General features: G+C 42.4%; 2 protein-coding genes and 2 long non-coding RNA genes across 8 annotated transcripts in view; 3 read left to right on the top strand and 1 right to left on the bottom strand.

Moving 5' to 3' along the window:
- Positions 1 to 2,861, top strand: part of LOC125753597 (uncharacterized) — an 84,466-nt gene extending 81,605 nt beyond the window's left edge. The window contains exon 5 of the long non-coding RNA XR_007405749.1: positions 1,971 to 2,861. This is a non-coding gene — a long non-coding RNA (uncharacterized LOC125753597). The remainder of the gene's footprint in view (positions 1 to 1,970) is intronic.
- Positions 1 to 4,467, bottom strand: part of USP6NL (USP6 N-terminal like) — a 167,799-nt gene extending 163,332 nt beyond the window's left edge. The window contains exon 1 of the mRNA XM_025445607.3: positions 4,344 to 4,467. The gene's annotated coding sequence lies outside the window, so the exon portion shown is untranslated. The remainder of the gene's footprint in view (positions 1 to 4,343) is intronic.
- Positions 4,235 to 4,875, top strand: LOC125752949 (translation initiation factor IF-2-like). Its single transcript, XM_049096671.1, has 2 exons — positions 4,235 to 4,477; positions 4,582 to 4,875. The coding sequence occupies exons 1-2, from the start codon at positions 4,235 to 4,237 to the stop codon at positions 4,873 to 4,875; spliced, it is 537 nt and encodes a 178-aa protein (XP_048952628.1).
- Positions 4,873 to 22,467, top strand: LOC125753596 (uncharacterized). Of its 5 annotated transcripts, none has more exons than XR_007405745.1 (7): positions 4,873 to 5,095; positions 5,550 to 7,663; positions 8,276 to 8,349; positions 10,712 to 10,935; positions 14,202 to 14,310; positions 19,237 to 19,666; positions 20,801 to 22,467. It is a non-coding gene; the product is annotated as an uncharacterized LOC125753596 (long non-coding RNA). The 5 variants fall into 5 exon arrangements; XR_007405747.1 differs by lacking the exon at positions 20,801 to 22,467 and having other exon boundaries at positions 5,550 to 7,458; positions 7,551 to 7,663; positions 19,237 to 19,547; XR_007405746.1 differs by lacking the exon at positions 20,801 to 22,467 and having other exon boundaries at positions 10,712 to 10,804; positions 19,237 to 19,547.
- Positions 22,468 to 25,519: the final 3,052 nt, after the last annotated feature.

Genomic DNA, 25,519 nt, shown 5'->3' with positions numbered 1-25,519 from the left:
AATTCACTTGTTAATTTAGTCAAAGGAAGATTCCAGAATAAAATTACAACTTTTTCTACACTCAAACCAATATCAGCAAGACACAGGTACAACACGCCCCTCTATCAGAGAATCATTAAATATCTATGTAGAACCAAAAACACCTAAGCAAACAAGATATGAAACTCCAGCCTCGGGCTGCCTGGGTGGCTCAGCAGTTTAGCGCCACCTTCGGCCCAGGGGGTGATTCTGGAGACCTCGGATCGAGTCCCGCATCGGGCTCCCTGCATGGAGCCTGCCTCTCTCTGTATCTCTCATGAATAAATAAAATCTTAAAAAAAAAAAAAAAAAAAAGGAACTCCAGAGTCCTATAGGCAAATGAAACTACCTGCCACTTAAATCAGTATTTGTTATTTTGGGGAGAAGCTGATATTTTAAGTAAGATGGCCTAGGCTCTTCCAAAGACACAAAGCTATCGACATTAAATCAAAATGCTATGTTTGTGTCATACAGTACTTCTGTAAAGAAATTTTTTTTAAAAATCTAATTTAACATTTAATTCCAGTCTTTTAGATACAGACTCACAAGTGAACAGTGCCAGAGTTACAAAACTAGACACCGAAGCATAGAGTCATTTCCAGGTCTACTAGGGCTAGAGGCAACTAACCTGACTCCCTCTCTCCATTAAGGCTGTGGAACAAGCTGAGCCCTTCGTTCAGGTGACTGGAGCATAGTGCCAGGAGCCTGCTCTCTACACAGTGAACAGTGGCTGCTGACAAGTCGTGTAGGGAACTAAGTCATACACAAGCATCCTTATCCAGCCTCCAGGAGACTCTTCAGGCCCTGTGTGCAGGCTCTTCTCTTACCCTCACAGTGTCCCACCCCCTCCCCTCCCCTCCCCTCCCCTCCTCACCTACCATCTCCTCCTCATCCTTCAGGTCTTACGAGTCCCTTCCTCAGGAAAGCCTGTCCCACCACCCCCAGGTCGGGTTAGGTTCCCTAGTCATCGTTTTTATAGCTCCCTATACTCTACTTCAAAGGACTTATCCCCCCTGTTGTTGAAAACAAGGTACCTAGCATGAGGTCAGGAGGTACACAGAAGGCACTCCAGAAAGACTTGCTGAATGAACAAACAAATCTGAATTTATGGTGTCCCCACCCTCTGCTCAATTTTACAAAGAAACAAGGCTTTAAAAAATGAAGTTATTTACATGATGTGATATAGCCTGGAAATGACATAGACCAGTTAAGAATCCAAGTGTTTGCAACTCTAAATCCCGTGTTCTGACCCCCCATGTACTATAATGAAATGTGGTAGAAGACAGATTTCATTCAAATTAATATTGTGTTTACACTGAGTTCCACTGTAAAAATGAGATGCTTTATTTTTTTAAGACTTTATTTATTGATTCATGAAAGACAGAGAGAGAGAGAGAGAGAGGCAGAGACACAGGCAGAGGGAGAAGCAGGTTCCCTGCGGGGTGCCCGATGTGGGGCTAGATCCCAGGACCCCGGGATCACACCCAGCCAAGGGCAGATGCTCAACCGCTGAGCCACCCAGGTATCCCTGAGATATTTTCTTAATGGGGAAAAAAAAAAGAGAGAGAGAGACTCTAAATACAAGTGAATCGCATCTAAAGGCAATATGCCTTTCAAAAATCACCCTTCAGGGTGATTCAAAAATCACCCCTTCAGGGACAAACTATAACTTTCTGGTAATAAATGGTCAGCATATTGTCGATAATAACATTGCACTAAAACAAAACAAGAATGGTTAAAAGTGAAATTGCAAACATAACCCAAAAAAGTCATCACCAGCCTCTTTCTAACTGAAGTTGCAACTCCCAAACTTTCAGGACGGTGGCAAAGTCTTCTTCTCCCAGCTTCAGACTGCCTTAACACACCTAGCACATTTTCACCAAAGTTGATTTTGTTTTCAGCTTGCCACTAACTTTAATTTACTGGCCTCTTTTTTTCAACCACCTTCACAGGCTACAGAAATAACAGGAACTTGAGACAAATGTACTCACAGTGGCCACGCTGGACCAGTGCAATCTCTGCTTGACACTGGAGGCCCAGATTGAATCCACCACGCCAGGAATTGTCTTGGGTCCCCAAAACACTGAGGATGACCAGCCAATTGACTGATGGTGGCAAAGCTGACACTTCCACTTACTGGCTTGCATAACCAGTGGCAGGACATACCTCATGTCAACAGACGGTTGTAACTGGTAATGGGCCTTTTCAGAAACAAGTACACCAGGGAGTCTGACAGGTAAAAACAGTAAGTAGGCACCAACGCCGAGATGCAGGCCCCAAATTCTTAATGTTTGGCGAATGATGCTTCTTCAAACGCCTTTGTGACGCCTCACTAATTCTTTACATAATCAAAAAGGAATTTCTGTTATTAACTCAGGCTACCTGTTTTCTTTTAAAAATTCATTCATACCTTTATTAGCACAATTTTTTTCCTTCTGTGTTTTGACATATTTCAATGGCCTGTGGAGACTACAATACAGGATTCAGCATCTATTTTAAGTAAATACAAAGTCTGTTTGCCAACTTTACCATCCAAAACGCCAAACTCAAATCTTTTTGACTTTAGGGCCTGACAGAGTGAGAAAAGCAAATAAGCACTGTTCGCACTGTTCGCTTGATGCTGGCTTAATTCTGATTAAAATGACTTCACAGGGCAGCCCCGGGTGGCCAGTGGTTTGGCGCCTGCCTTTAGCCCGGGGTGTGACCCAGGTCCCAGGATGGAGTCCCCCCTTGGGCTCCCTGCATGGAGCCTGCCTCTCCCTCCTCCTGTGTCTCTGCCTCTCTCTCTCTCTCTCTGTGTGTCACGAATAAACAAATAAAACCTTTAAAAAAACAAATAAAATAACTTCACCAAAGAAAAAAGTATCCCGACTTCCTCCTAATAGAACTTCCAAGAGATGCGACAACACCTGAGGGACTGGCCACGATGATCTCTGAGGTTCCGCCCAACTTTCCTGAGCTACGAAGTAATACGTTTGTAGCCCAGAGACTTAACTCCATTTACAGATGGATTAATGTGGGATTAAAATCGCCTTCTTCCAGCAAGCAAAATATTTAAGATCCTGTCCCCACTTTTTGTTGTTGTGTTGTTGTTTTTTTTCCCCCTTCCCCATTTGGGTCATATTATTCCCCACGACTGGAAAATAAAATAATGCCTCAAACATCCTTCCCCAGGCCCAGGAGGGAGACACATTTCACTCCTATTAAAGTCTACCAACTAAAAAGCAACTGTGGATTAAAATGCGGGGGAAAGGGTGTGTGTGGCGGGGAGAAGTCATCCCCGACTTCTAGAAGTGGCTTCCAAACGTCTAGAAATGTGGATTCAGGGCAGCCCGGGTGGCTCAGCGGTTGAGCGCCGCCTTCATCCCGGGGCGTGACCCTGGGGACCCGGGATCCAGTCCCACGTCGGGCTCCCAGCGTGGAGCCTGCCTCTCCCTCTGCCTGTGTCTCTGCCTCTCTCTCTGTGTGTGTCTCTCATGAATAAATAAATAAATATTAATAAATAAATAAATCAAAAAAAAAATGTGGATTCGCAGACTCCTCCAATTCCGCGGCATGCAGCACCTGCGCGCAGCCGGCCCCGGCCCCGGCCCCGGCCCCGGCCCCGGCCCCGGCCCCGACCCCGGCCCCGACCCCGGCCCCGGCCCCGGCCCCGGCCGCCCCGCCGCGCGGGCTGTCAGCCGCCGACTACTTTGCAAACTTCGCGGCGGCGCGCCGGCTCTCCAGGCTCCCGGGTCCCTCCAGGCTCCCGGGTCCCTCCTCCACCCCGTCCCCGTCCCTCCCTCCAAGCCCGGTCGAAACCAAGTTCCCCCCCACCCCCACCCCCACCCCCACCCCCAGCCCCAGCCCGCCGGGCACCGAAGGGCAATGATGTTACTTAAAGGGACGGAGGCGGCCTGGGTCCTGCCCCACTTGGGGGCTGCGCAGGACGCGAGGGAAACTTGCAGAGGGAGACGCGTCCCCCGGGAGGGGGCGGGGCGTGGAGGGGCGGGGCTGGAGGGGAGGGCGCCCCTCCCCCAGGGCCCGGCGACCCCGGCGCCCCCGCCCCCCGCCCGGCGCCCCCCGCCCGGCGCCCAGCGCCCGCAGCCTGCCGATCACTCCCGCGGAGCCCCGCGGCCCGGGTTCCGGGGGGCGGAGGGGGGGCCCGGGACGGCTCCGCACGCGGCCCCCGAGCCCGCTCCGTCCCCGTCCCCGTCCCCCTCCCCCGGGGCCGGGAATGGCGGCGTCCGGCTCCGCGGGGCCAAGCCGAGCGGCTGCCCGCGGGGAACCCCGCAGCCCGGCGGGCGGCGGCCCCCTGCGCGGGGAGAGGAGAAAAACGAAGTTACCTCGGGACGGTCCCGGCGGCGGCGGCGGCGGCGGCGGCGGCGGCGGGAGGGGGCCGAGCGCGGGGTCGGGGCAGCCGAGCGGGTCCCGGCGCGGCGGCGGCGGCGGCGGCTACCGCAGTGCCCTCCGCCCCATTGTTTCCCTTCCAAGAGGATCCCGGCGCAGCCGAGCCCGGGAACCAGGAAGTTCCCCGGCGCGACACCTCCTGCCGCCGCTATGGAAACGGCCCCCGCCTCCCAGGGCGGCTCGCCCGGGACCCCGCCTCCGCGCCGCCGGCCCCGCCCGCCTCACGGGCCGCCGCCAACCGTCGGCGATGCGGCCGCGGCCGCCGCCATCTTGGCGCGGCCCCCGCGGCCCCTTCCCGGCGGCACGTGCGCGCCGGCGCCGCGTTCCCGCCTCCGCGAGGACCCCGGCGGCCGCCGCGGGAAGACGCCCGCCCGCGCGCGCCCTGGCCGGCCCTGCCGCCCGCGAACCAGCAGCCCGGCTTGCGGGCGCCGCGCGGGGCCCGCCCGCTCCGGCCGCCGCGGGGGGTGAGGTCAGCGGAGCCGCGGCCCCGGCGCCACCTCTGCAGCCACCTCTCCGCAGGTTTCGTTCCGGGCGCATCTGCCTGGCTGCCGGGGCTTGGACCTTCTCGCCCCCCGAGCGCCCCCGCCGCGTGACTCAGTTTCCTCACCTGTAAGGAGTCCTGCTAGTGGTCGTACCTGCCTCCTAAGGGTCGTCACCCGCCGCAAGCAAGGGCTGGGTCGTTTAACAGGTGCAAAATGATCATCCGTTCAATCGAACGGCGTTGCTCCTAAGAGAATTCACATTTCTGAAAATCTTTCAGGGACTTCCAAGTGTTCAAATCAGCACGACTTTAAATAGGCTACTGTTTCAGATCCCAACTGCCGCCTAAAATTCCCCCAAATGTTCGTCTTTTTTGTCCCATCTTTCTCTAGGTCAGCTTTCTTTTTTTATATCATGGAAACTGTCAAGAGTTTCAGTCTCCAGAGTCTTCTATTAAGAGGTGCCATTTAAAAAAAAAAAAAAAAAAAAAGATGAGTGATGCAAACTTTCCGACGCTGTAATTAGCTGACAGTTAATGATTTATTCAATAGGAGCTAGAAGACTTAGGGTGTGCAAATAACAAAGGCTTCCTGTCCTTGATTCCAGGAACTAGAATTAGTAAAGTTGGCAACGGCGCTGTTGTTATTTTCTTTTTGTTCCAGCTGGTGAAAACGGACACCAAAAAACTGGGTTGCTGCGTGCAATATGGAGGCAGAGAGATGATGGACAGAGGAAGTGGGACCACAGTCTCTGCTGAAGGATGCAGACTTCGCTCACTGTGCCTAACACTTGGTCTTAGATGGATCTCCAAGGCTCCTTGTAGCTCACAACTGGTCTTATTTGCACATACACCCTTTAAAATAATACTTCCCTTTGCTTATCCATTTAAACCAGATTTGCAAAGGCTAGTGTTTAATAAGCCCGATCCAAAACGGATATATGAATTGGAGTGAAAAACAGATCAAGAGTTGGCAGGACATGGGAAACTTTCCCAACACCCAAACACTTCTCCAGAACTTCTGGAATGCCCCAATTAACAATTACCCAGATTGAGACATCTGTATTTCTTTCTTTTTTTTTTTTTTTTTTTTTTTTTGGAGAATTTATTTATTCATGAGAGACACAGAGAGGCAGAGACATAGGCAGAGGGAGAAGCAGGCTCCCCACGGGGAGCAGACTCGATTCCAGGACCCCGGGATCACGGCCTGAGCCAAAGGCAGATGCTCAACCACTGAGCCACCCAGGTGCCCCGAGATATTTGAATATCTGAAAGGCAAGAGCCCTCACTCCTACAGCTGTGTAGCCCAGCTGGACCAGCAGTTTGCTTTGCACATAGTAGGCCCTCAATATTTTATTGAATTAAATGGCCATGTTTGTGGCTGAGCGCTCAACATTTAAGGAGTCGTTGGGAACCACAGATGATGTTACTCAAGGGACATCACTGCAAACATCATTAACAGGAACCCCCAAGTCACTAGTGAAGGAGTTAATGGGATTTTGGAATGAACAACCCTGGCCACAGGCTTATTTGGCAAAATAAAGTGGAAATTTCAGATACATTTTTTCCATAACTTATATGGGTAATCTTTTAAAACTTTATTTTGGACCTAATGATGAGTAACACTGATTCAATTTTATGCTTCAGTGATAGTCCTCTGACTCTATAGTACAGTTAAAGCTCCAAAGTCCCCACATTTTCCCCCAAATCCAAGCGTCACCAGTGAGTTATGTCACTTCAGTATAAAACCAGTATTTGTTCTTAGGTATAACTTCAGGGGCTTGCCATAATTTTTGTATTTTTAAGCATCTTGGAGGTATTGTTAAATGGCAAACACAGATTTCTGTCTATATCCCCAGTGTAGGGCTTCACTCTGGGGTAGGCATGCAAATTCACTTATCTGCAGCATACGATAAACATAGAACTTGTGTCAGTGATTATCATGGAAATAAAGATAGAATCATTTTTCCTCTAAATTGGGGATGGGCAAACTTTTTCTTAAAGGGGAAACATAGTAAACATGAAGGCAACTGTAGACAATATATAATAGGATGAATGTGCCTTGATTCCATTAAAAACTTACTTATGGCAATAAATGGGTTTGAACCACAAGGCACTATTTTGCTGATTGATCCCTCAGTAATTGTATTTATATTAAATTCATTCCATTTTTATATTCACTCCAATGTGAATTGCCAGATATTAAAATACAAAGGGTAAAAGCTTGATATCAATAAAGCACCAAAAAGTCAAAAGTCCTACGGAGTAAGTTTGTGTTACCAATAAAATGTTTCACGTATACCAAAGGTTTAGAACTACATCTCATATACTATAATGGAATAAGGTAGGTGGACATTTGTATGTCATTTTTGCAAAAGCTATGAGCTGTGGTAATGGAAATACTTAAAATGTTGACAAAGAGTGCATGTTTAAACCTCTCCCCGCTACCCATAGGATGCTATAGTTACTAAAGCCAGAAGTACAATTTGAGCTGAGAACGTAAGAACATAGAGAAAAAATAATCCTCCAAATCATCCATCCTTCACTGTCATCTAGAGAAGGTGGATCAAAGTGTAGGTCCTCTGAGTGTCCTGTAAATTGAGAATTCGAAATGTGAATCCATGGCTATTTGATCCATTCCATTTTTTTTAATACGGGTAAGCAGATAGCTCCTGGGGAAGATGCAGCAGAGAGGAGAGCGAAGACGGTGGTAATAAAGCTGTGGAAAGTTCTGTGCACGTTTTCATCCTCAATAGCAGCAGTACTTTCGGAAATTTCGTAAGGAACCAATGCTCTTCGTTGGTTAGGAAAGTCACTTCCAATGACACTACATATAATTGTTCTTCCCCGTTGGGAAGAAAGACACACTGATCAATATCTGTGCACGTGGTATAAGTGAAAAAGCAATGGATAACCAACAAGGACGTCCACACTGCTTATATGAAAAAGTTTTCCTTTGGTTAAAAGGAGAAGTTACTGATGCAGTTAGGAAAGTTTGTATAAGAAATGGGAGCCACATAAAACTTTATGAAAGGTGTTGTGATCACAGTTCATTACTTAAAACTATCTGGAGTTATCTTGCTTATTTATTGGCATACTTGGTTTGTTTGTTTTTTTTAAGATTTTATTTATTTTAGAGAGAGAGAGCACAAGTAGGAGGGGCAGAAAGGGAGAGACTCTCAAGGAGAGTCTGCACTGAGTGCAGAGCCTGATGCAGGGCTTGATCCCATGACCTGAGCCAAAACCAGATGCTTAACTAGCCGTCCCACCCAGGCACCACCCCCCCACCCCCCGGTGGGGAGAGGGGAGGGGGGTTCTATCTTGAAAATGTTCATGTCATGAGATTAAGGAACTTATCTGTCTTCTTCCCTATTCTATCCCTTGGTCCAGATCAGTGCCTGGTACAGCTCTCTGTAAATGATTGTAGAAGAATAAAGGAAGAGAAGGAGGAGGGAGGAACAAAGGTAACAAATAGCCATTTTCCTACATTTCTGAGCAAAAATTTCCTAAATTTCTGTCATATACTCCAAAGGGTCTCTGACTGAAAATAACAAAAACCAAGTAAGAATGACTGGTTTTCAACTACAAAGGCTGCCTCTCATTATCTCCTCTGCCCTTTTGTTCACCAGCTACCCTGCTCTCATAACAAAATGGTTATCATGGTTTGCCCAAAATCTACAATGATGCCATATCATTTGGAAAGTGTCTCATTATGTTTTTATAGCTTTAGAGAATTGCTTCTGCCCGCTTAAAGTTGCCATACTTAAAGTCTCCATTGAACTGCCTCCTAGACACCAATGCCCTTTATTTTTTGTTTAAGATTTTATTTATTTCAGAGAATGTGAGCATGAGTGGGGGCATGGGGAGCAGAGAGAGAGGGAAAAGAAGGCTCCCTAATGAGCAAGGAGACCAGAACCCTGGGATCCTGACCTGAGCCAGAGGCAGATGATTAACCCACTGAGCCACCCAGGTGCCCCCCCCCCTTATTTTTTTTAAATCTCCTCCAACAATTGTATTAAAAAGTGCTATATGATATTGAAATAGACGTGAAGTACAATTTCAAGGCATTCTTGTCCCTGTCTTAAGGTGATAAAACTTGCCTCTGTGTATATGATTTTTTAATTAACTTTAAACCCTTGTGTACCTAAATCTATATAAGTTGTGTGCTAATTTTCAAAGCTAGTCCCCCAGTGACCCATGCCTCCAACGTTCACGTCTTTGCATACTGTCCTCCTCTTGAATCTGGGCCGCCCCTGTGACTCACTTTTTGAGCAAAAGAATAGGGCGGAAGTGATGCTGAATATTTTCTAAGACCAGATGATAAGACGTCTTACAGCTTTTGCCTGGGACTCTGAAATACTTACCCTTAGTGGACTCCCTCCTCAAACTCAGCTTCCATGTTAAGGCCACGTATTGGTGACAAGCTTTGCTTAGACCTCCAACCGATAGCATCAACTGCTAGGCCTGTGGGGGAGCCGTCCTGGGTATCCAGCACAGTTGAGCCTTCAGATGCCTTGAGCATCTGTGACCCAATAAGAAACCCAACTAAGGGCACCTCAGATGAGCCTAGTCAACCCATGGAACAATGAGAGCACAAATTAATTGTTTGTTAAGCCATTGAGTATAGGGTGGTTTGCTACCCACGTATATTGGTAACTGGGATAAATTGATTAAAAATACAGTGCTAAGGCTATATTTAGAGACATTTAAGCTAAAACCTTATAAATAAACTTGTCAAAATTAACAGAAATGCTGTATAAGAAGGTCGAGTTATAGAAGAACAAGGTAAACCGTAAAAGATCCTTAGGCATTCCGGGGCATGTTTCTGCTGATTCTATCTGGCTCTTTCCTTTGAGGTGGCTCTTTTCCTTTGAGGCTCTTTCCTTTGACACTCGGCCAACGTGAAGCAACGTGACAACCTTAACCTTCTGGTGTCTGCAAAGTAAATATACTTGCGATTAAATGTGACTTAGACATGAAAATAAGTCCCTGTCCACACACTTTGGCTAAAAAAAAAAAAAAAAAAAAAAAAAGGAAAGGAGTAGTCTCAAGTAGCCAGACTAAAGACTCAATTAAAATGACACAATAGATGGGAAAAAAAAATTTTTTTTAATCTACTCAACTTCTCTTTTCTATTTGTTAACACTTCATGAAGATTGGGTCCAGAATGCCTAATCAGCAGTTTTGAAATCTTAAAAAGCTCTGAAAACCAAAAGTGTTTTCCCCCCTAAATTTGGCACCTAAATTCATCTGCTAGCAACTGGATTTTCCTTTGGCTATTTATGGACTTTATTTTATTTAATCTGAATGTTCCTCCCGTTGTTGAACCATCAGTGTTTGATTGCGGGGTCCTAGCCCAGATCCCACTAACGCTGCCCCTTAAGTAACATGCAGTATACGTGCTGTGTCACCCTCCTAAAAATCGAAACTTCTGAATCCCAAAACAGTTTTGGTTTCAAACCTGAAGTAGACTTTACTGGAGACCTGAAGTAACATTTTGTGGTGCAGGGGTGAGACAATATGTTGTGGAGTCATTGAACATTTGATTCAGACAGCCTGAGTTCAAATCCCTACTCTGCTGTTTGCCACCTCTGAGACCTAGGTCAGGGAGGAACCCTCTGCCTCAGTTTCCCCCTCTGCAAAATGAAGATAGTGATAGACATCACCACATAGGGTTCTTAAAAGAACTAAATGAGATCATGCATGTAAAGGGCTTACCGAAATGACTAGTAGTAAACACTCAACAAATGTTAACTCTTACTGTATTGTTATTATATATATAGAAGCTTCCTTAAAAAGTCAATAAAATTAATATCTCCACTACAGTTCAGGAAACTACTCAAAGGTATTACCAGCAGGAAGATATTCAACACAGGGGATCCGATGTACAAACTCTTTGGAAGGAGCCAACGGGGGAAGGTGAACAACACAACTCCTGGGTTATTCCACAGCAGTTGATGTCAGGAAGCTGCTGCATCCAGAGTCAGAAATCACAGGGAATGACATGAAATCACTGCCAATGTCACAGCTGCCTCACAGCTTAGAAGCTGGTAACTGTCAGGGGCATACTTTGTAGTCTAGCTTCACTGCAAAAATGTCTGTCTACCAAAGCCTCGTGTCAGCCACTACTGCCAGAGGAAATATGGCACGTTCCTTATGCCATTCAAATCCCAAGAGTGCATGTCACTGGCAGAAGGACACCTTATCAGAACTGAGCTGGCAAGGGACTCTGGGAAATGCAGCCCTTGCAAAACAGGTGATGCCCAACACAAATAATCTAATAATAACGATTTACATGTGTAAATTACTTGCCATAAAAGTTCTGTGAGGTGGGCAGGAACTGAGAAAGCAGAGGGGCTTCGTGGCCTCTCCAGTTGGCTGCACAGTGAGACACACAGGTGCTCATATTCCAGATCTAATGTGTGTTTCTTTATGCCAGCGCTCATCTGAGTCCTCCTTTTCCCCCCAAGTCCTCATGCCATTTATATTATTATTTACTTACTGTTTTTCCTTCAGTTGACTCACAATTTCTACTTGAACTACATTGGAAATTTTGCATCACTATCTGAAGTATAATGCAAATCACTAACGGTGGGAAACAGGTGTCACATAACATAAGTGGAAGATAAAAGCAAAAATAGAAAACAACAATGCTATTAAGACCACTTAATATCTTTAAAAAAAAAAAAAAAAAAAAAAAAAGCCTGGGTGGCTCAGTGGTTTAGAGCCTGCCTTTGGTGAAGGGTGTGATCTCCGGGTCCTGGGATTGAGTCCCACATTGGGCTCCCTGCAGGGAGCCTGCTTCTCCCTCTGCCTGTGTCTCTGCCTCTCTCTGTGTCTCTCATGAATAAATAAATAAAATCTTAAAAAAAAAAAGACCACTTAGATAGCATTGCCTACAGAAGGCAGGGAGCCTGAAGCCCACTCTCTCTTTGTTGAAAATGAGGATTAGCAAGTGTTGCAGTTGTTAGACAAACAGCAAACATCCTAACACCAAACTGAGACTCTCTCATTGATACATTCACAGGACTAAACCGCTAAGATCCTTGAAATTAAATTTCTCACTACATGAGGCAAGGTTATTTAAAGCCCATCTTACCTTCCAAATACATCCCACACTTCAGGTAATGCTGATTCCTGCCAATTGTGAAAGTTGAGCTCAGAATCAGAGTATTTATTTATTCAATTTTGGTTTGGTTTGGTTTTTTAGTTTCTTAAAGATTTTATTTGTTTATTTGAGGGAGAGAAAGAGCTTGAGAGAGTGTGTGCAAGCAGAGAGGAGAGGCCAAGGGAGAGGGAGAAGCAAACTCCTTGCTGAGCAGGGAACCCAACGTGGGGCTCTATCTCAGGACGCTGGGATCATGACCTGAACTGAAGGTAGATGCTTAACTTACTGAGCCACCCAGGAGCCCTATTCCATTTGAAAAAGTACTTGGTAGCTGAGTATTAAACACATGTCAGCATGTTTTGCTCCTACTGACTTGTTCGTAGAAGAGAGGTAAAATTCCCATCGCATAAACCATTTCAAAGTGAACAGTTCAGTAGCATTTAATACACTCAAGATGTTGTACAATCACCACCTCTATGTTGTTCCCAAACATACTCATCACCCCAAAAAAGACTCTATATCCAGTAACCAGTTACTCTCCCTTTTCTCTCTCCCTAGGCCCTAAAAACTACTAACCAGCTTCCAGTCTCTATGGGTTTACCCTGAATGTTTCACATAAATGGAATTATATAACATGTGACCTTCTGTGTCCATCTCCTTTCACTTAGCATAATGTTTTTGCATTCCACACACATTGTAGCAGGTACTAGTGCTTCATTCCCTGTTATGGCTGAATAATATCACATTGAATGGATATACCACATTTGTTCACTGATTCATCCACTGACAAACATTTGGGTTGTCTCCAACTTTGGGCTATTGTGAATAGTGCTGCAATGAGCATGTGTGTACATGAGTATGGGTCAGTACCTGTTTCTCAGTTATTTGGGGTGTACACTTAGGATTGGAATTGTGGGATCATATGGTGATCCTATGTTTAACTTTTGGAGGAACTACCAAACTGTTTTCCATAGTGGCTAAACCATTTTACATTCCCACCAGCAGTGACAAGGGCTACAATTTCTCCAAATCCTTGCCAACACTATTTATTTTCTGCTTTTGTGATTATAGCCATCCTAATGAGTGTGAAGTGATGTCTTATGGTTTTGATTTATATTTCACTGATGACTAATGATGCTGAGAATCTTTTCACATGTTTATTGGCCACTTGTATGTACATCTTCTTTGGAGAAATGTCTATTCGAGTCCTTTGCCCATTTTAAAAATTGGGTTGTTTGTCTTCTCACTGTGGAATTGTAAGAGTTCTTTGTTTATTCTGACCCTTCTTGGATAGGAGATTTGCAAATACTTTCTCCCATTCTGTAGGGTTCCTTTTTACTTTATTTTGTTTTTAAATATTTTATTTACTAATTCATGAGAGACACACAGAGAGAGGCAGAGACACAGGCAGAGGGAGAAGCAGGCTCCCTGCAGGGAGCCCAATGTGGAACTTGATGCCAGGTCTCCAGGATCATGCCCTGGGCTGAAGGCAGATGCTCAACTGCTGAGCCACACAGGCATCCCATCTTTTTACTTTATTGGTAATGTTCGCTGGTGGGCAGAAGTTTTCAATTTTGATGAAGTCCAATTTATCTGTTTTTTTTGGTCTTGTTTTGCTTTTACTGTCATATCTATGAGTCAGTTGCCAAATCCAATGCCATGGGTTTTTATCTTATGTTCTAAGACTTTTATGTTTTAGCTTTTATATTTACATATGATTTTTAAACCATACTATAAAATTTTCATGCAAGTAAGGTAAATCCACTGACCTAGATTAACTCTATTACCGTTAAAATTTACTCACCCTTGAAAGACTCATTTGTTTCTTTAATAGATGGGTTTGTTTAGCCATGACTATGAACAAGTCACTATACTAGATTATATATATATATATCTGTAGACTACACACAAACAAATGTATATTTATTAGTACATATACTATTTATTAGTATAGAATATTACTCTATATACTAACAGGAAGGTTATAGAAGTGCTGAGAAGAAAAACTGGATTACCAGTTTATGAGAGAGCAGCAGTAGGTTGCAAATTCGAAAAAGAAAAGCAAAACCAACTCAAACCAGCTTGTATATACAATAATGCAGTTAAGTTATTGGCTCATGTCACTGAAAGCCAACTAGAAAATGGGCTTTGTGGGACTCAATGATATTGTCAAGGACCAGCTTCTTTCTCTACCTCCCATCATGTCAGCTCCATCCAACCTAGATGACTGCCAACAATTTCCAGAGCTGCATGCATCATCATCTCAATCAGGAAGTGAGCAGCCCTCAGCCAACACTCTTCTCTGCCTCTGACTCTGGTATGACCTGAATCACATACCCATTCCTGGGTATCCATAAATGTTGATTTATGGCCAGAGTGTATGATTATGTTAATTGCTTTCACTGCTGTTTAGCACCAGTAATGGAGTTGGACTTCTTCCCACATGGGAAAGATATGGTTCTCAACTAGAAATTGGGCAAGTGACAAAGAAAACAGGAACGTATATTGGGGGGAGGGGAGGAACATCACAATGTTCACCACAGGTAATCTCAGAGAAGTCTTAAGAGAAGAGATTTGACCTGGTTAGAGGGAAACAAATAGAATAGTGAGTATGAAGGCTCAGTTTTAAAAATAGGGAATAAGCATCTATATTTTAGCTCAACCGCTGGTGTCAGGTGAAGTTAATAATCCTAGTAGGGTAACTTGGGGACATATCATAATGGAGGACTTCAAATACTTGACTGAGGAGTTTAGACTTAATTCACCAAGCAAAAACAACAACAACAACAACAAAAAAAGGAAAATGACCTTATTCTTAGAAAAAAAATTTTTTTCTCTAAAACTGTATGGAGATGAAAGAATTTTAGAAGAATTTATTTTAATGCTAGGTTGTGGTATTTGAATAAGCTATATTCACCAGTAGAAATTCACTCATTCAAGAGACAAATATTGATGGGGGATATATGATGTGTGTCCAGTACTGTTCTGGCAATAGCTGGGTTGTTCAATGGTGAAATATAGTAATGTTACTGCCTTTGTGAAAGTTACAGGCCTGTGGAGATCCTATCATCTATGTCATCATGGTGTCAGATTCTAATGTCTCCTCTGCCTTTGGAAAGCATTGCACCCTGGGTCAAAACAGTTCACTCACAGTCAATGGAAAATAAATTAAGAAAGCATTCAAACCATAGTTAACAAACCTGCGCATAATCTCCATGTGCCTTGCCAAATTAATCCATCCCTCTTCTAAATCCTCCAAGTCCAGTTGATACTTCACTACAGAGAGGTCACTCTTCAGCCCTAGTTGGATGAAGGGATGTGAACTTCACCCAGAGATTTTACTTAACCTCAAACTCAACATACTCATCTTCAAAATGGATCTCTTTGCTTTACCTCAATTGTAGACCTAAATATTGTCAAGTTAAAATCAAAGCAGAGACTAGACAATTAAGTTAAATCACCCATAATACACTTGGAAGTCCCTTCTTTCCTCTCCCTGCACCTCCCCCACCCCCATCCCCTTTCTTTTAGCAAACCTCTACTGTGTACTTTCAAAGGCGCAGGACTGGAGAAGAACAGCTATACAGCCCCTTACCTGCCCAACTCCCTAACTTTTGTTATGAGTTACTCCTTTATTCCCTGTATGACCTGAGCTCAGAAGGATGCATTTGAGAAGAAAACAATTCTCTTCCCCCAACCCAGAAAATGTAGCTTTGCATTGGTCTGAGAAGCGAAACAGCCTAACTTAAAGCTAGTAATAAGGCAAGTTTATCCTAAAGGAAAACTTCTTCAGAAACAAACAAACAAAAAGAAACAATGAAAAACCACATACCATACGATTTCAGCTCTATGACATTCTGGAAAAGGCAAAACTATAGAGACAGTCAAGGATCACAGGTTACCAGAGGTTGGGTTTTTTTTACTATAGTGTAGATACTTGGCATTACACATTTGTTCAAACCCATGGAAGTTATAACACCAAAAGTGAACCCTAATGTAAACTACAGACTTTGGATGATGATGATGATGGTGGTGGTGGTGGTGGTGGTGGTGGTGGTGGTGGTGGTGGTGGCCACCACAGGTTCATCAGCTGTGAACCTGGTGAGGTTCTGGTGGGAATGTTGATAATGAAGGAGGTTGGGGGCGGGTAGGGATAGATGGGAAATCTCTGTATCGTCCACTTGGTTTTGCTGTGGACCAAAACCTGCCCTATATAAAGTCTGTTTAAAAAAAATGAGAAAAGGAGAATTTATCAGTCCAACCAATACTTACTAAGCCCCTGGATATGCCAAGCACTACTGTATGACACACTGTAGTATCAAGGGCAAACAAGACATGCATGGATCCTGCCCTCACAGAACTTCTATTAATGTTGTAATCAGATAAAGTCATTGTGCTTACTGAGTTGCTCTTCCCAGATAGCATACTATAATTCTCTACTCCAACTGAGAGCCCCAGCTTCCTCCAGCAGGTAGCTAGTGGGTAATTCCAACTGGCTTAAAGGGGCCAGGCCTTGCAGCCCCTGAGAGAAGATACCCCCAAGTCCAGTAATTCTCACCTGAAGCTTTTGAAAAATTCTGTTTCTGGGGTATCATCTTCAGAGACTCCAACTCAGTAGGATTAAGGTTTGCCCAGATACTACACTTTGCCAAGCACCCCAAGTGGTTCTGATGCAAGAGATTTGAAAACCAGTCATTCAGCGGTGGATTTTACTCTAAAAACAGTAATCAATCTTGTCCTGTTTTGACATACTGAATCTTTTCTTTATATTTATTTATTTGGGTGGAGGGGGGAGCATAAGAGAGGAAGGAGTAGAGGGAGAGGAGAGTCTTAAGCAGACTCCATGCGGAGTGTGAGCCCCAACACAGGGCTCAATCTCAGGACCTGAGATTATGACCTGGGCCCGAACCAAGAGTTTGATGCGTAACCAACAGCACCACCCAGGCACCATTGGTGGAGTTTTTAAAATACCTAGAATATGTCAAAAATATGATATAGGCATTCCTGTACATTGCTTGCAGGAGTGCAAATTGGTAGAATTTAAGTGAAGGGCATTTTGACAATATATATTAGATTTTATAGTATAAATAGTTTGACCAAGTAATTTACCTTCTAGGAGTATTTCCTAAGGAAATAACTTACACACATATACACAAAACCCACAGAGATCTATGTATAGGGCCATTCAGCATAGACTTGTTTACAATATTAAAAATTTGGAAGCCACCTACCTGTCAATGAAGGATTGATTAAAAGAGTAAGCCATCTAACAAAGTGCAATCCATTAAAAATCATGTCATCTATATCTATTAATAACAGAAATAAACCTTTAACTGACTTTTTAAAAACTACATAAAAAACTACATGTATAGTATAATCTTGTTTTTAAATAAAATAATAAATGTTAGGCACATTGTGGGAAAGAAATCACTGAAAATGTTAAGAGTGATGATTTTGGGTAATTATAGTAGAGATTTTTATTTATACATTGTTACATTTCCTGAATGATTTCTACAGCAAGCATATGTTACTTTTAAAATCTCCTCCTCCCTAAAACCCTTTATATTTAAGTTTTATATTTGCAAGGGGATTTTCATTGAAGGACTAGCCTCTAAGGCAGTTTGTATATTACTCTATGAGGGGTGGGGAAGGAAAAGGAGGTGATGGAGGGGTCTGGAAGAAAGAGGAAGAGGGTAATTGGGGTCCACCCTACAGCCCAGGGCCCCAGACTAGGTCTGAACCTAATGGCAAGACAGACTACAAGCAAGGATGAAGAGATCTTCTCCCAGGGGACACTGTGAGACAGAGAGGCATAAACAATGTCACTACAGTGTTCAGCCAGGGTGTATGGCAGGTGACACAGAGTAGGACTAGGACAAAGAGTTATTCTCAATTCAGAGCAGCAGGAAGGAGCAGCAAGGGCCTATGGGAATGCTGAACCATCTTGGCATTTCGAGGCCAGAATACTTTCTATGCTCCTCAGATGTAGTAGCATAGAAAGAAAGCTCTGCTGCCTCAGCCAGAGCCAGCTGGGTGCAGCAGCCAGGCCAGGTTGGAGACGGATGGATGCTGAAAGGTAATGCAGGGGATGAGAGGTACAGGGAGGATTTCTAAGGCGAGCAGTATGAGAGCATGTTTCAGTGCTGAGAGAAGCATCTAGCAGTGGGACAGAGGAGGGAGAACTAGCTCTTCTCATTCCACCCATAGTCTTGATCTGATCTCATCAGAATCAAGGTTTTAACTACCACTCTAATGGAATTGGCATATTTTATGCCCAGGGCGCAGGCACACAATAAAAATATACTAAATAGATGAAGCTTTCTGCTGGCTTCTGGATCTAAATCACTAACTCATCATCTCTCAGCAATTCCACTGCTACTAACTTAATATCACACACACACATGCACGCGCACTCACACACACACCATTCTTCCTTTGGTGTTCATTCTCAATGAATGGCAACACCATGCACCTAGTTGTCAAGCTAACTATCTGAGATCCTCCTTAGTGCTCCTTCTCATCTCTCCCCATAGCCAACAAGTCAACAAGCGTAGATCCTCCCTTTGGAGAGCTCTTGAATCTATTCTCTCCTGTTATTCCCACCACTGTTTTCAATTCAATCTCTCGTCATTTTGTGTTTGGGTTACTCCAACTCTTATTTTCAGCCTATTCCTCACTCTGTTGTACACAGCTATGCTGCACACTGTTAACAGTACCGTTTTCCGAAAATTTAAACCTGATCATGGCATTCACTTACCATTCTGAGCTTCAAAATAAAATGCAAGGTAAATATTCAATAAATGACTGACTTGCCAAAGAAAGGGAGGATTCACCTTGGAAAAAGATTGCCAGCCCTTCCCAATCTAATAATCTAGTGCCAGTTGGTCTCAAGGCAAAAACTCAAAACAGGTGTTTCTAGGTTTGGTTACTTGCTCAATATTTTCACTGTCCCACAGGAAGAAGGTCAAGGGGAGCATTGATATAGAGTACAAGGTGACAACAATTTTTTGTGGCTATAACAGAGAACCCATCATGCCAACAATTGGGAAAAGGCATCTTTAAAGTGGAAAAATAAAAGATCACTTTGGCAATTACATATCATGCATTTAGCCTTGCTACCTAGAAGATACTAAAATAAGCTGTGAAATAGTTCATTTCCAAATAAAAGGAGGAGGGACTAAGAAGCAGCTAGCAGAGCTTAGAAAAGTGCAAGCCATGTAACAATAATTTCATTTCTTTCCAGAATGAAGTAGCAGGCTATGCTGATAAGGAGGAAGCAATAGCTATAATCTATATAATCTACTCCCCGCAATAAAGATTCCGATGTGATGTTATCCCCGAGAACCTGGGACGATGCAGTTCAGTTGAAGATGGCTAAATTGCTGATTCGTATGTGATACCAACACCACGGCATTTCTCAAAGAATAGCAAATATACTCTTTTTGACAAAGAAAATGTTAAGATCCACCTTTTCCAGTATTGCAAAATCTAGAACAACAACAACAACAAAAAAAAACCATATGGGAACCCTCTCTCATTTTCACTGTAACAAAAGACTGAACTATAACAAAATCTGCACTTAGTAGACAGGCTCGACATGGTGGCCAATGTTATAGATAATGGCTAGTGATAACGCTGCTGCATCATGTACTTACCTGGGCAATGAATAACCTGTGAGTGTCACTGAGTAAATAGGGCATACACAAATAAAACTATAAGGAAGATACAACTAGGTTGAGGTTAAAAGGGATGTCATCATTTCTTCCAGCAGTACTGATGCCTGTGGAACTTTGGAGTAATAGCTATCCTTCCTCAAAATACTATTACTAAAAATCAGCCAAAAATGCATTTTAAGACAAGCACTTAGAATACAGTTTTTTAAATAAGCAGGATATACTTTTTTTAAGGTTTATTTGTTTATTTTAGAGAGAAGAGAGCACACACGAGCATGGGGAAGGGAAGAGTGGCAGAGAGGAGGAGAGAGAGTCCCAAGCAGACTCCATGCTGAGCCCATAGCCCTACTCAGGGCTCAATTCCACTGCCCCAAGGTCACAACCTGAGCCAAAGCCAAGAGTCTGATTCTTAACCAACTCTGCCACCCAGGCACCTGTACTTTTTTTTTTTTTTTAAAGTAAGGTCTATACCCAATGTGGTGCTTGAACTCACCACTCAGAAGAGTTACACGCTCTACTGACTGAGCCAGCCACGCAATCCCAGGACATATATTGCTGTCTCTCTCGTCTCAGAGAGAAGAGGTTCTCTGTGAGGACAAGATGATAGCAGTGAAGAACTTGCCTCTGTTACCTGAGTTTCATTTCCCCTTGGAGTTTTCTCAGTGGGTGTGATAGTCATTAATGCTGTTCAACAAATATTTCTTAACATAAGAGTAGGACTGCTTCCTGGCCCTGCTGGGTTGGGTACAGTCATCCGGGCTAATGAATTGTGAACAGAATGTGGCATATGTAATTCCCATGCAGAACACTTAATTGCTGGTGCAAGACCCTCCGGAGCGCTCTTTGCCTCTACTGCAGCAGCCAGCAATGCTCCAGATGGTGGCTGCTCCATTAGCCTAGATTACAAAACAATGCAGAGTGGAAACCCCTAGTTGTCCTGCCATAGAGATATAACCAAATGAACCAAAATGAGATCTTATTTTTGGCCAGTGAAATTTTGGAGTTGTTAGTGCAGCAAAGTCTGAGCTATCCTGACTAACACTGTAAGATTATCACTATCACTAACACTCTGATCCTCATTATAAACCTTTCCTTAACCTTGAGATCCTGACATTGACAAAAACTTTTTCTTAGGTTCCTATTGACTTCATCGGTAAAACTGGAACTTTCGAAATGGCAGTAATAAACAATGGGAGAAAAGAGGTGGCAAATGAGAGTGAGCCAGGAGACAGAAGAACTGGGTTCCTCTGCATCTATGCTGCACAGCCTTGAGCTAGCTACATCATCTCCCCAAACCCCAGTTTCCTCAACAATGAAACAAAAGATGATAGCAAGAGAACCTATATCACTGAATTGTTTTAGATGCTCGATAAATTCCCATCTAAGAAGGTATCTTCTCAATGGGTCCTTCCCTGCTACCATCTTAGCTTAGATTCCCCAAAAAAACAGAGCCTGAGGAAGATGCTTATGTGTACTTTATCGGAGATTGTGATTTCGGGGGTCAGAAGAGAGAGGAAAAGGGGCAAAGCAGGGCAGGTGGACTTACACAAGGATACGAAATAGCAATACAAAGTTGGTGACTGGTCACTTGATCCTATAGGACCAATGGAGAACTCTTTCAATAGGTCCCTTAGGACCCTCCATTTATGGAGGTGGGTGGAGGAGAAAGGAGGAAGCATGTATCTATCAGCTCCTCTCCCACATTGGTCAAAGGTTAGCCCCAGGGGGTGTTGAAGAAAGTAATCTAGAGGACACGACTGCTGGTTGAACTTCAAGCTGGACCTGGGCAATCAGAGGTCCTCATCCCCACCCTAGTCCTTAAAAAGTATACTCTGCCTCTAGTTCTCAGAGTGGGAGCTGTTCCAAAGACACAGGCTTGAGAGGATAAGGTGTTGTTGAGACCATCTGGATGGTTTGTGTGACTGAACCCAGTTAAGGCCACTATAGGCTTTTAAAATTGGGCAGGCAGGTGTGGAGACCTACACATTTTGCCTCCATCCAAGATAGCCACATATGTAAGTTCCCTTATTTAACCTGCCACCTACCAATCTGGAATAACCTGCTTCTTTTCTTTGGTCTCTTTTTGCCCTGCAAATATGGGGGCGAGTTTGCAAACCAACAAGGGTTGTTAAGTAACCTGCACCTCTGGGTCAGGCATCCACAAGTCTGAGCACTGAGAGATGTGTCATACACCTTGTCATCAATAGGGCAGCCCTAGGACGGGAGACGAAAGGCAGGTGGTGCTACCAGGTTGCACCTGCATCAGGCTGACATCAGAGTCTGTATTCAAGAGACTTGAAGACAAAACAGGTGTCTAACCCACCATCTATTTAAAATTGCAAATACCCCACTCTGGAATTTCTTATCCTTCTACCCGGCTTATTTGTCTTCATTTTACTTATCACCATCCAATATACAACATCATTTGCTTTTTTAGTTCATTCTGTCTCCCCAATTAGGATGTCAACTACCTGATGGCAAGAAGTTTTCTTTTGTAACCTGCTGTATCTCAATAATTAGAACAATGTCTGGCATAGCATAGGTCCTCTATAAAAATTATTTTTTAACTATTTGTTTTGATATATCAAATGTATAGAAAATTTGCAAAGAAAAAAATAGTACAGAGAACATCCACATATACTTTAGTCAAATTTACCATTATTAACATTTTACATTTGTGCTCACGCTCGCTCACTCTCTCTTACACACACACAGACACACACATATTCTGAACCATTTGAGAATAATATGTAAACATCACGGTTATTCTGTATGTTAGTAAATTGAACACCAATAAAAAATTTTAAAAAAAATAAATAAACATCACGTTCATTTGCTTTCAAATACTTAAAACGTACTTTCCAAGAATAAGGACATGCTATAACATAACAGGACAATGATCAAAAACAAGAAACTTAACATGCTGATGAATATACGTTTCATATACAAATCTTGTCAATGATCCCAATAATGTCTTTTATAGCAAAATTTTTTCCTAATTGGAGATTCAGTCCATCATCACACACTGTGCTTATTAGAAATGTCTCCTAAGTCTTTTTAATTTTATAATAGTTGCTTAGCCTTCCTTTGCCTTTTCTAACGGTGACATTTTTGAAGACCATAGGCTTGCTTTTTAAATTTATTTATTTATTCATGAGAGACACAGAGAGAGAGGCAGAGACATAGGCAGAGGGAGAAGCAGGCTTCCTGTGAGGAGCCACCCAATTGCCCCTATATGCTTGTTATTTTGTAGAAAGATCCCTCAATTTAGATTTGCTTGATGCTTTGTCATTAGATGTCTGATGATAAAGAATACATGAGGGTGCCTGGGTGGCTCAGTCAGTTAGGCATCTGCCTTTGGCTCAGGTCATGACCCCCAGGTCCTGGGATCAAGTCCCTCATCAGGCTCCCCGCTCAGCAGGGAGTCTGCTTGTCCCTCTCTCTCTGTCTCTCCCCCCTGTTCATTCTCTCTTCCTCACACACTGTCTCTCAAAAGGATAAATAAAATCTTTTTTAAAAAAATACATGAATAAATTATTACTATCAAACATGATTGTTTTCAAAACATCTTATCCATTCCCACCAATTTGATATTTTAGTCATACTAAATTATGAATTCAGTTGCTGTAACATCTCACATTCTTAACTTACTTTTTCACATTCTTATCTTACCTTACAAAAAAGAACCAAATAAAAGTTCTAGAATTGAAAGTGCAATAACAGAAATAAAACAATTCACTAGGAAGAGGTTCAATAGAAGTTTTAATCATATAGAAGAAAGAATCAACAAACTTGAAGATAGATCAATTGAGAATATCAAGTCTGAAGGAAAAAAAGAATAAAGAAAATTGAATCTATTTACAATTTCAGAGACCTGTAGACACCATCAAGCATACCAACATATAATGACAGTCACAGAAAAAGAACAAAAAGGACAAAAAAGAATATTTAAAGAAATAATGACCTCCAACTTCCCCAAATGTGAAGAAAAACATTACACATCCAAGAAGTCCAAGTGGGGTAAAGTCAAAGAGATCCATATCAACAGAACATAATCAAGCAGTTGAAAATATAAAGACAAAGAGAGAATCTTGAAAGCAGCAAGAGAGAAGTAACTTATCACCTACAAGTGATCCTCAATAAGATTAAGAGCTAAATTTCATCAGAACCATGGAGGCCAGAAGGTAATAGGGTTATGTATTCAAAGTTGTTGAAACAGAAAACTACCAACCAAGAATTCTACAGCCAGAAAATTATTTATCAAAAGTGAAGGAGAAATTAAGACATTACTAAATAAATAAAAATTGAGGGAATTTGTTACTAGCAGACCTGAAATGTAAGAAATTCTTAAAAAATAAAAATAAAAAATTAAAATTAAAAAAATTTTAGAGTAAAAAAAATTTTTAAGTAAAAAAAATTAAAATTAAAATTAAAATAAATAAACAAAAAGAAATTCTAAAGGTAGGCTAAAATGGAAGGACACAGGTAGTAACTTATATCCACATGAAGAAAGAGCATCAATAAAAATCACTAAATGAGTGGAAGATACAGCATAAATGTATATTTTGTTTGTGACTTTTTTCCTCCCACCTGATCTAAAAGGCAACTACATAAACTAATAATTCTAAATATGTATTGATGGGAATGTAAAACATAAAGATATAATTTGTATGAAAATAATAGCACAAAGGAGGGGGTAAGAGAGGTACATAAGGTTTTATATACTATTGAAATTAATTTGGTATTAATTTGAACCTAGTTTGTTATAAACTAAAATCTAATTAAAATCCACTGGTCAAGCGTTAAGAAAATAACAAAAATATAATATAATAAATGACAAGGGAATTTAAATTCTACACTAGAAAATATCTTTAAAAGGAAGGCAGTAATATAGGAATTGAGGAATTGTGAGGCAAAAGGCAAGAGGCAAGAGGCAAAAGACATAGAGAAAGCAAATAGCAGAACGGGAGATGTCTTACCTTACCAATAATTACATTAAACATAAATGGATTAAGCATTCTAATTAAAAGATGGCATTGACTGGGAGGTTGGATAAAAACACATGATCCAACTATATGCTGTCTACAAGAGACACACCTTATAGCTACAAAGATACAAATAGATTTCAAGTAAAAGAATGGAAAACATACCATGCAAATAGTAACTAAAAGAAAGTTGTAGCGGCTATACTAATATCTGACAAAATAGATTTTTTAAGTAAAAAATTGTTACTTGCAGCAAAGAAGGAGGTTTTAGAATGATAAAAGTGTCAATCCATTAAGAAGATATAATAATCATGAATATATATGCACCTTACCATGGAGCCCTAAAATAAATGAAACAAAAGCTGTCAGAAATCAGAGAAGAAACAGATAATTCAACAATAATAGTTGGAGACTTCAGTACTTTATTTTTAATAGTGACAACTACACAGAGGATGAACAAGGAAATAGAAAATATAATTTTAAAATATAATGAACTCTTTTTAAAAAAATATTTTATTTATTTCTTTATTTGAGGGAGAAAGAGAGTGAGCACAAGTAGGGGACATGGGGAGAGAGAGAGAGACAGACAGACAGACAGAAGCAGGGTCCCCACTGAGCAGAGACCCTGACATGGGGCTCGATCCCAGGACCCTGAGATCATGACCTGAGCCAAAGGCAGATGTTTAACTGACTGAGCCACCCAGGCACCTCTAAATAAAGAACTCGTAAAACCACAATTTAAAAAAATTTTAAAGACAATTAAAATAAAAATTTTAATAACAAATGTTGGTAAGGTTGTGGAGAAACTGGAACCTTTGTGCACAGCTGGTGGATGCAGCTTTTTTGGGAAACATTCTGACAATTTCTC

The sequence above is a fragment of the Canis lupus genome, chromosome 2 (assembly GCF_003254725.2).
Source record: "Canis lupus dingo isolate Sandy chromosome 2, ASM325472v2, whole genome shotgun sequence".
Classification (NCBI taxonomy): domain Eukaryota; kingdom Metazoa; phylum Chordata; class Mammalia; order Carnivora; family Canidae; genus Canis; species Canis lupus.
Note: the sequence above shows the minus strand (reverse complement) of the source record. Positions and strands in the feature narration are given on the sequence as shown.

Excerpts from the sequence above, each read along its gene's own strand:
- LOC125752949 (XM_049096671.1), top strand. The coding sequence starts at position 4,235 with ATGGCGGCGTCCGGCTCCGCGGGGCCAAGCCGAGCGGCTGCCCGCGGG. Across the intron at positions 4,478-4,581 it reads GCAGTGCCCTCCGCCCCATT|GGCGGCTCGCCCGGGACCCC; the intron begins GTTTCCCTTCCA and ends CCCGCCTCCCAG.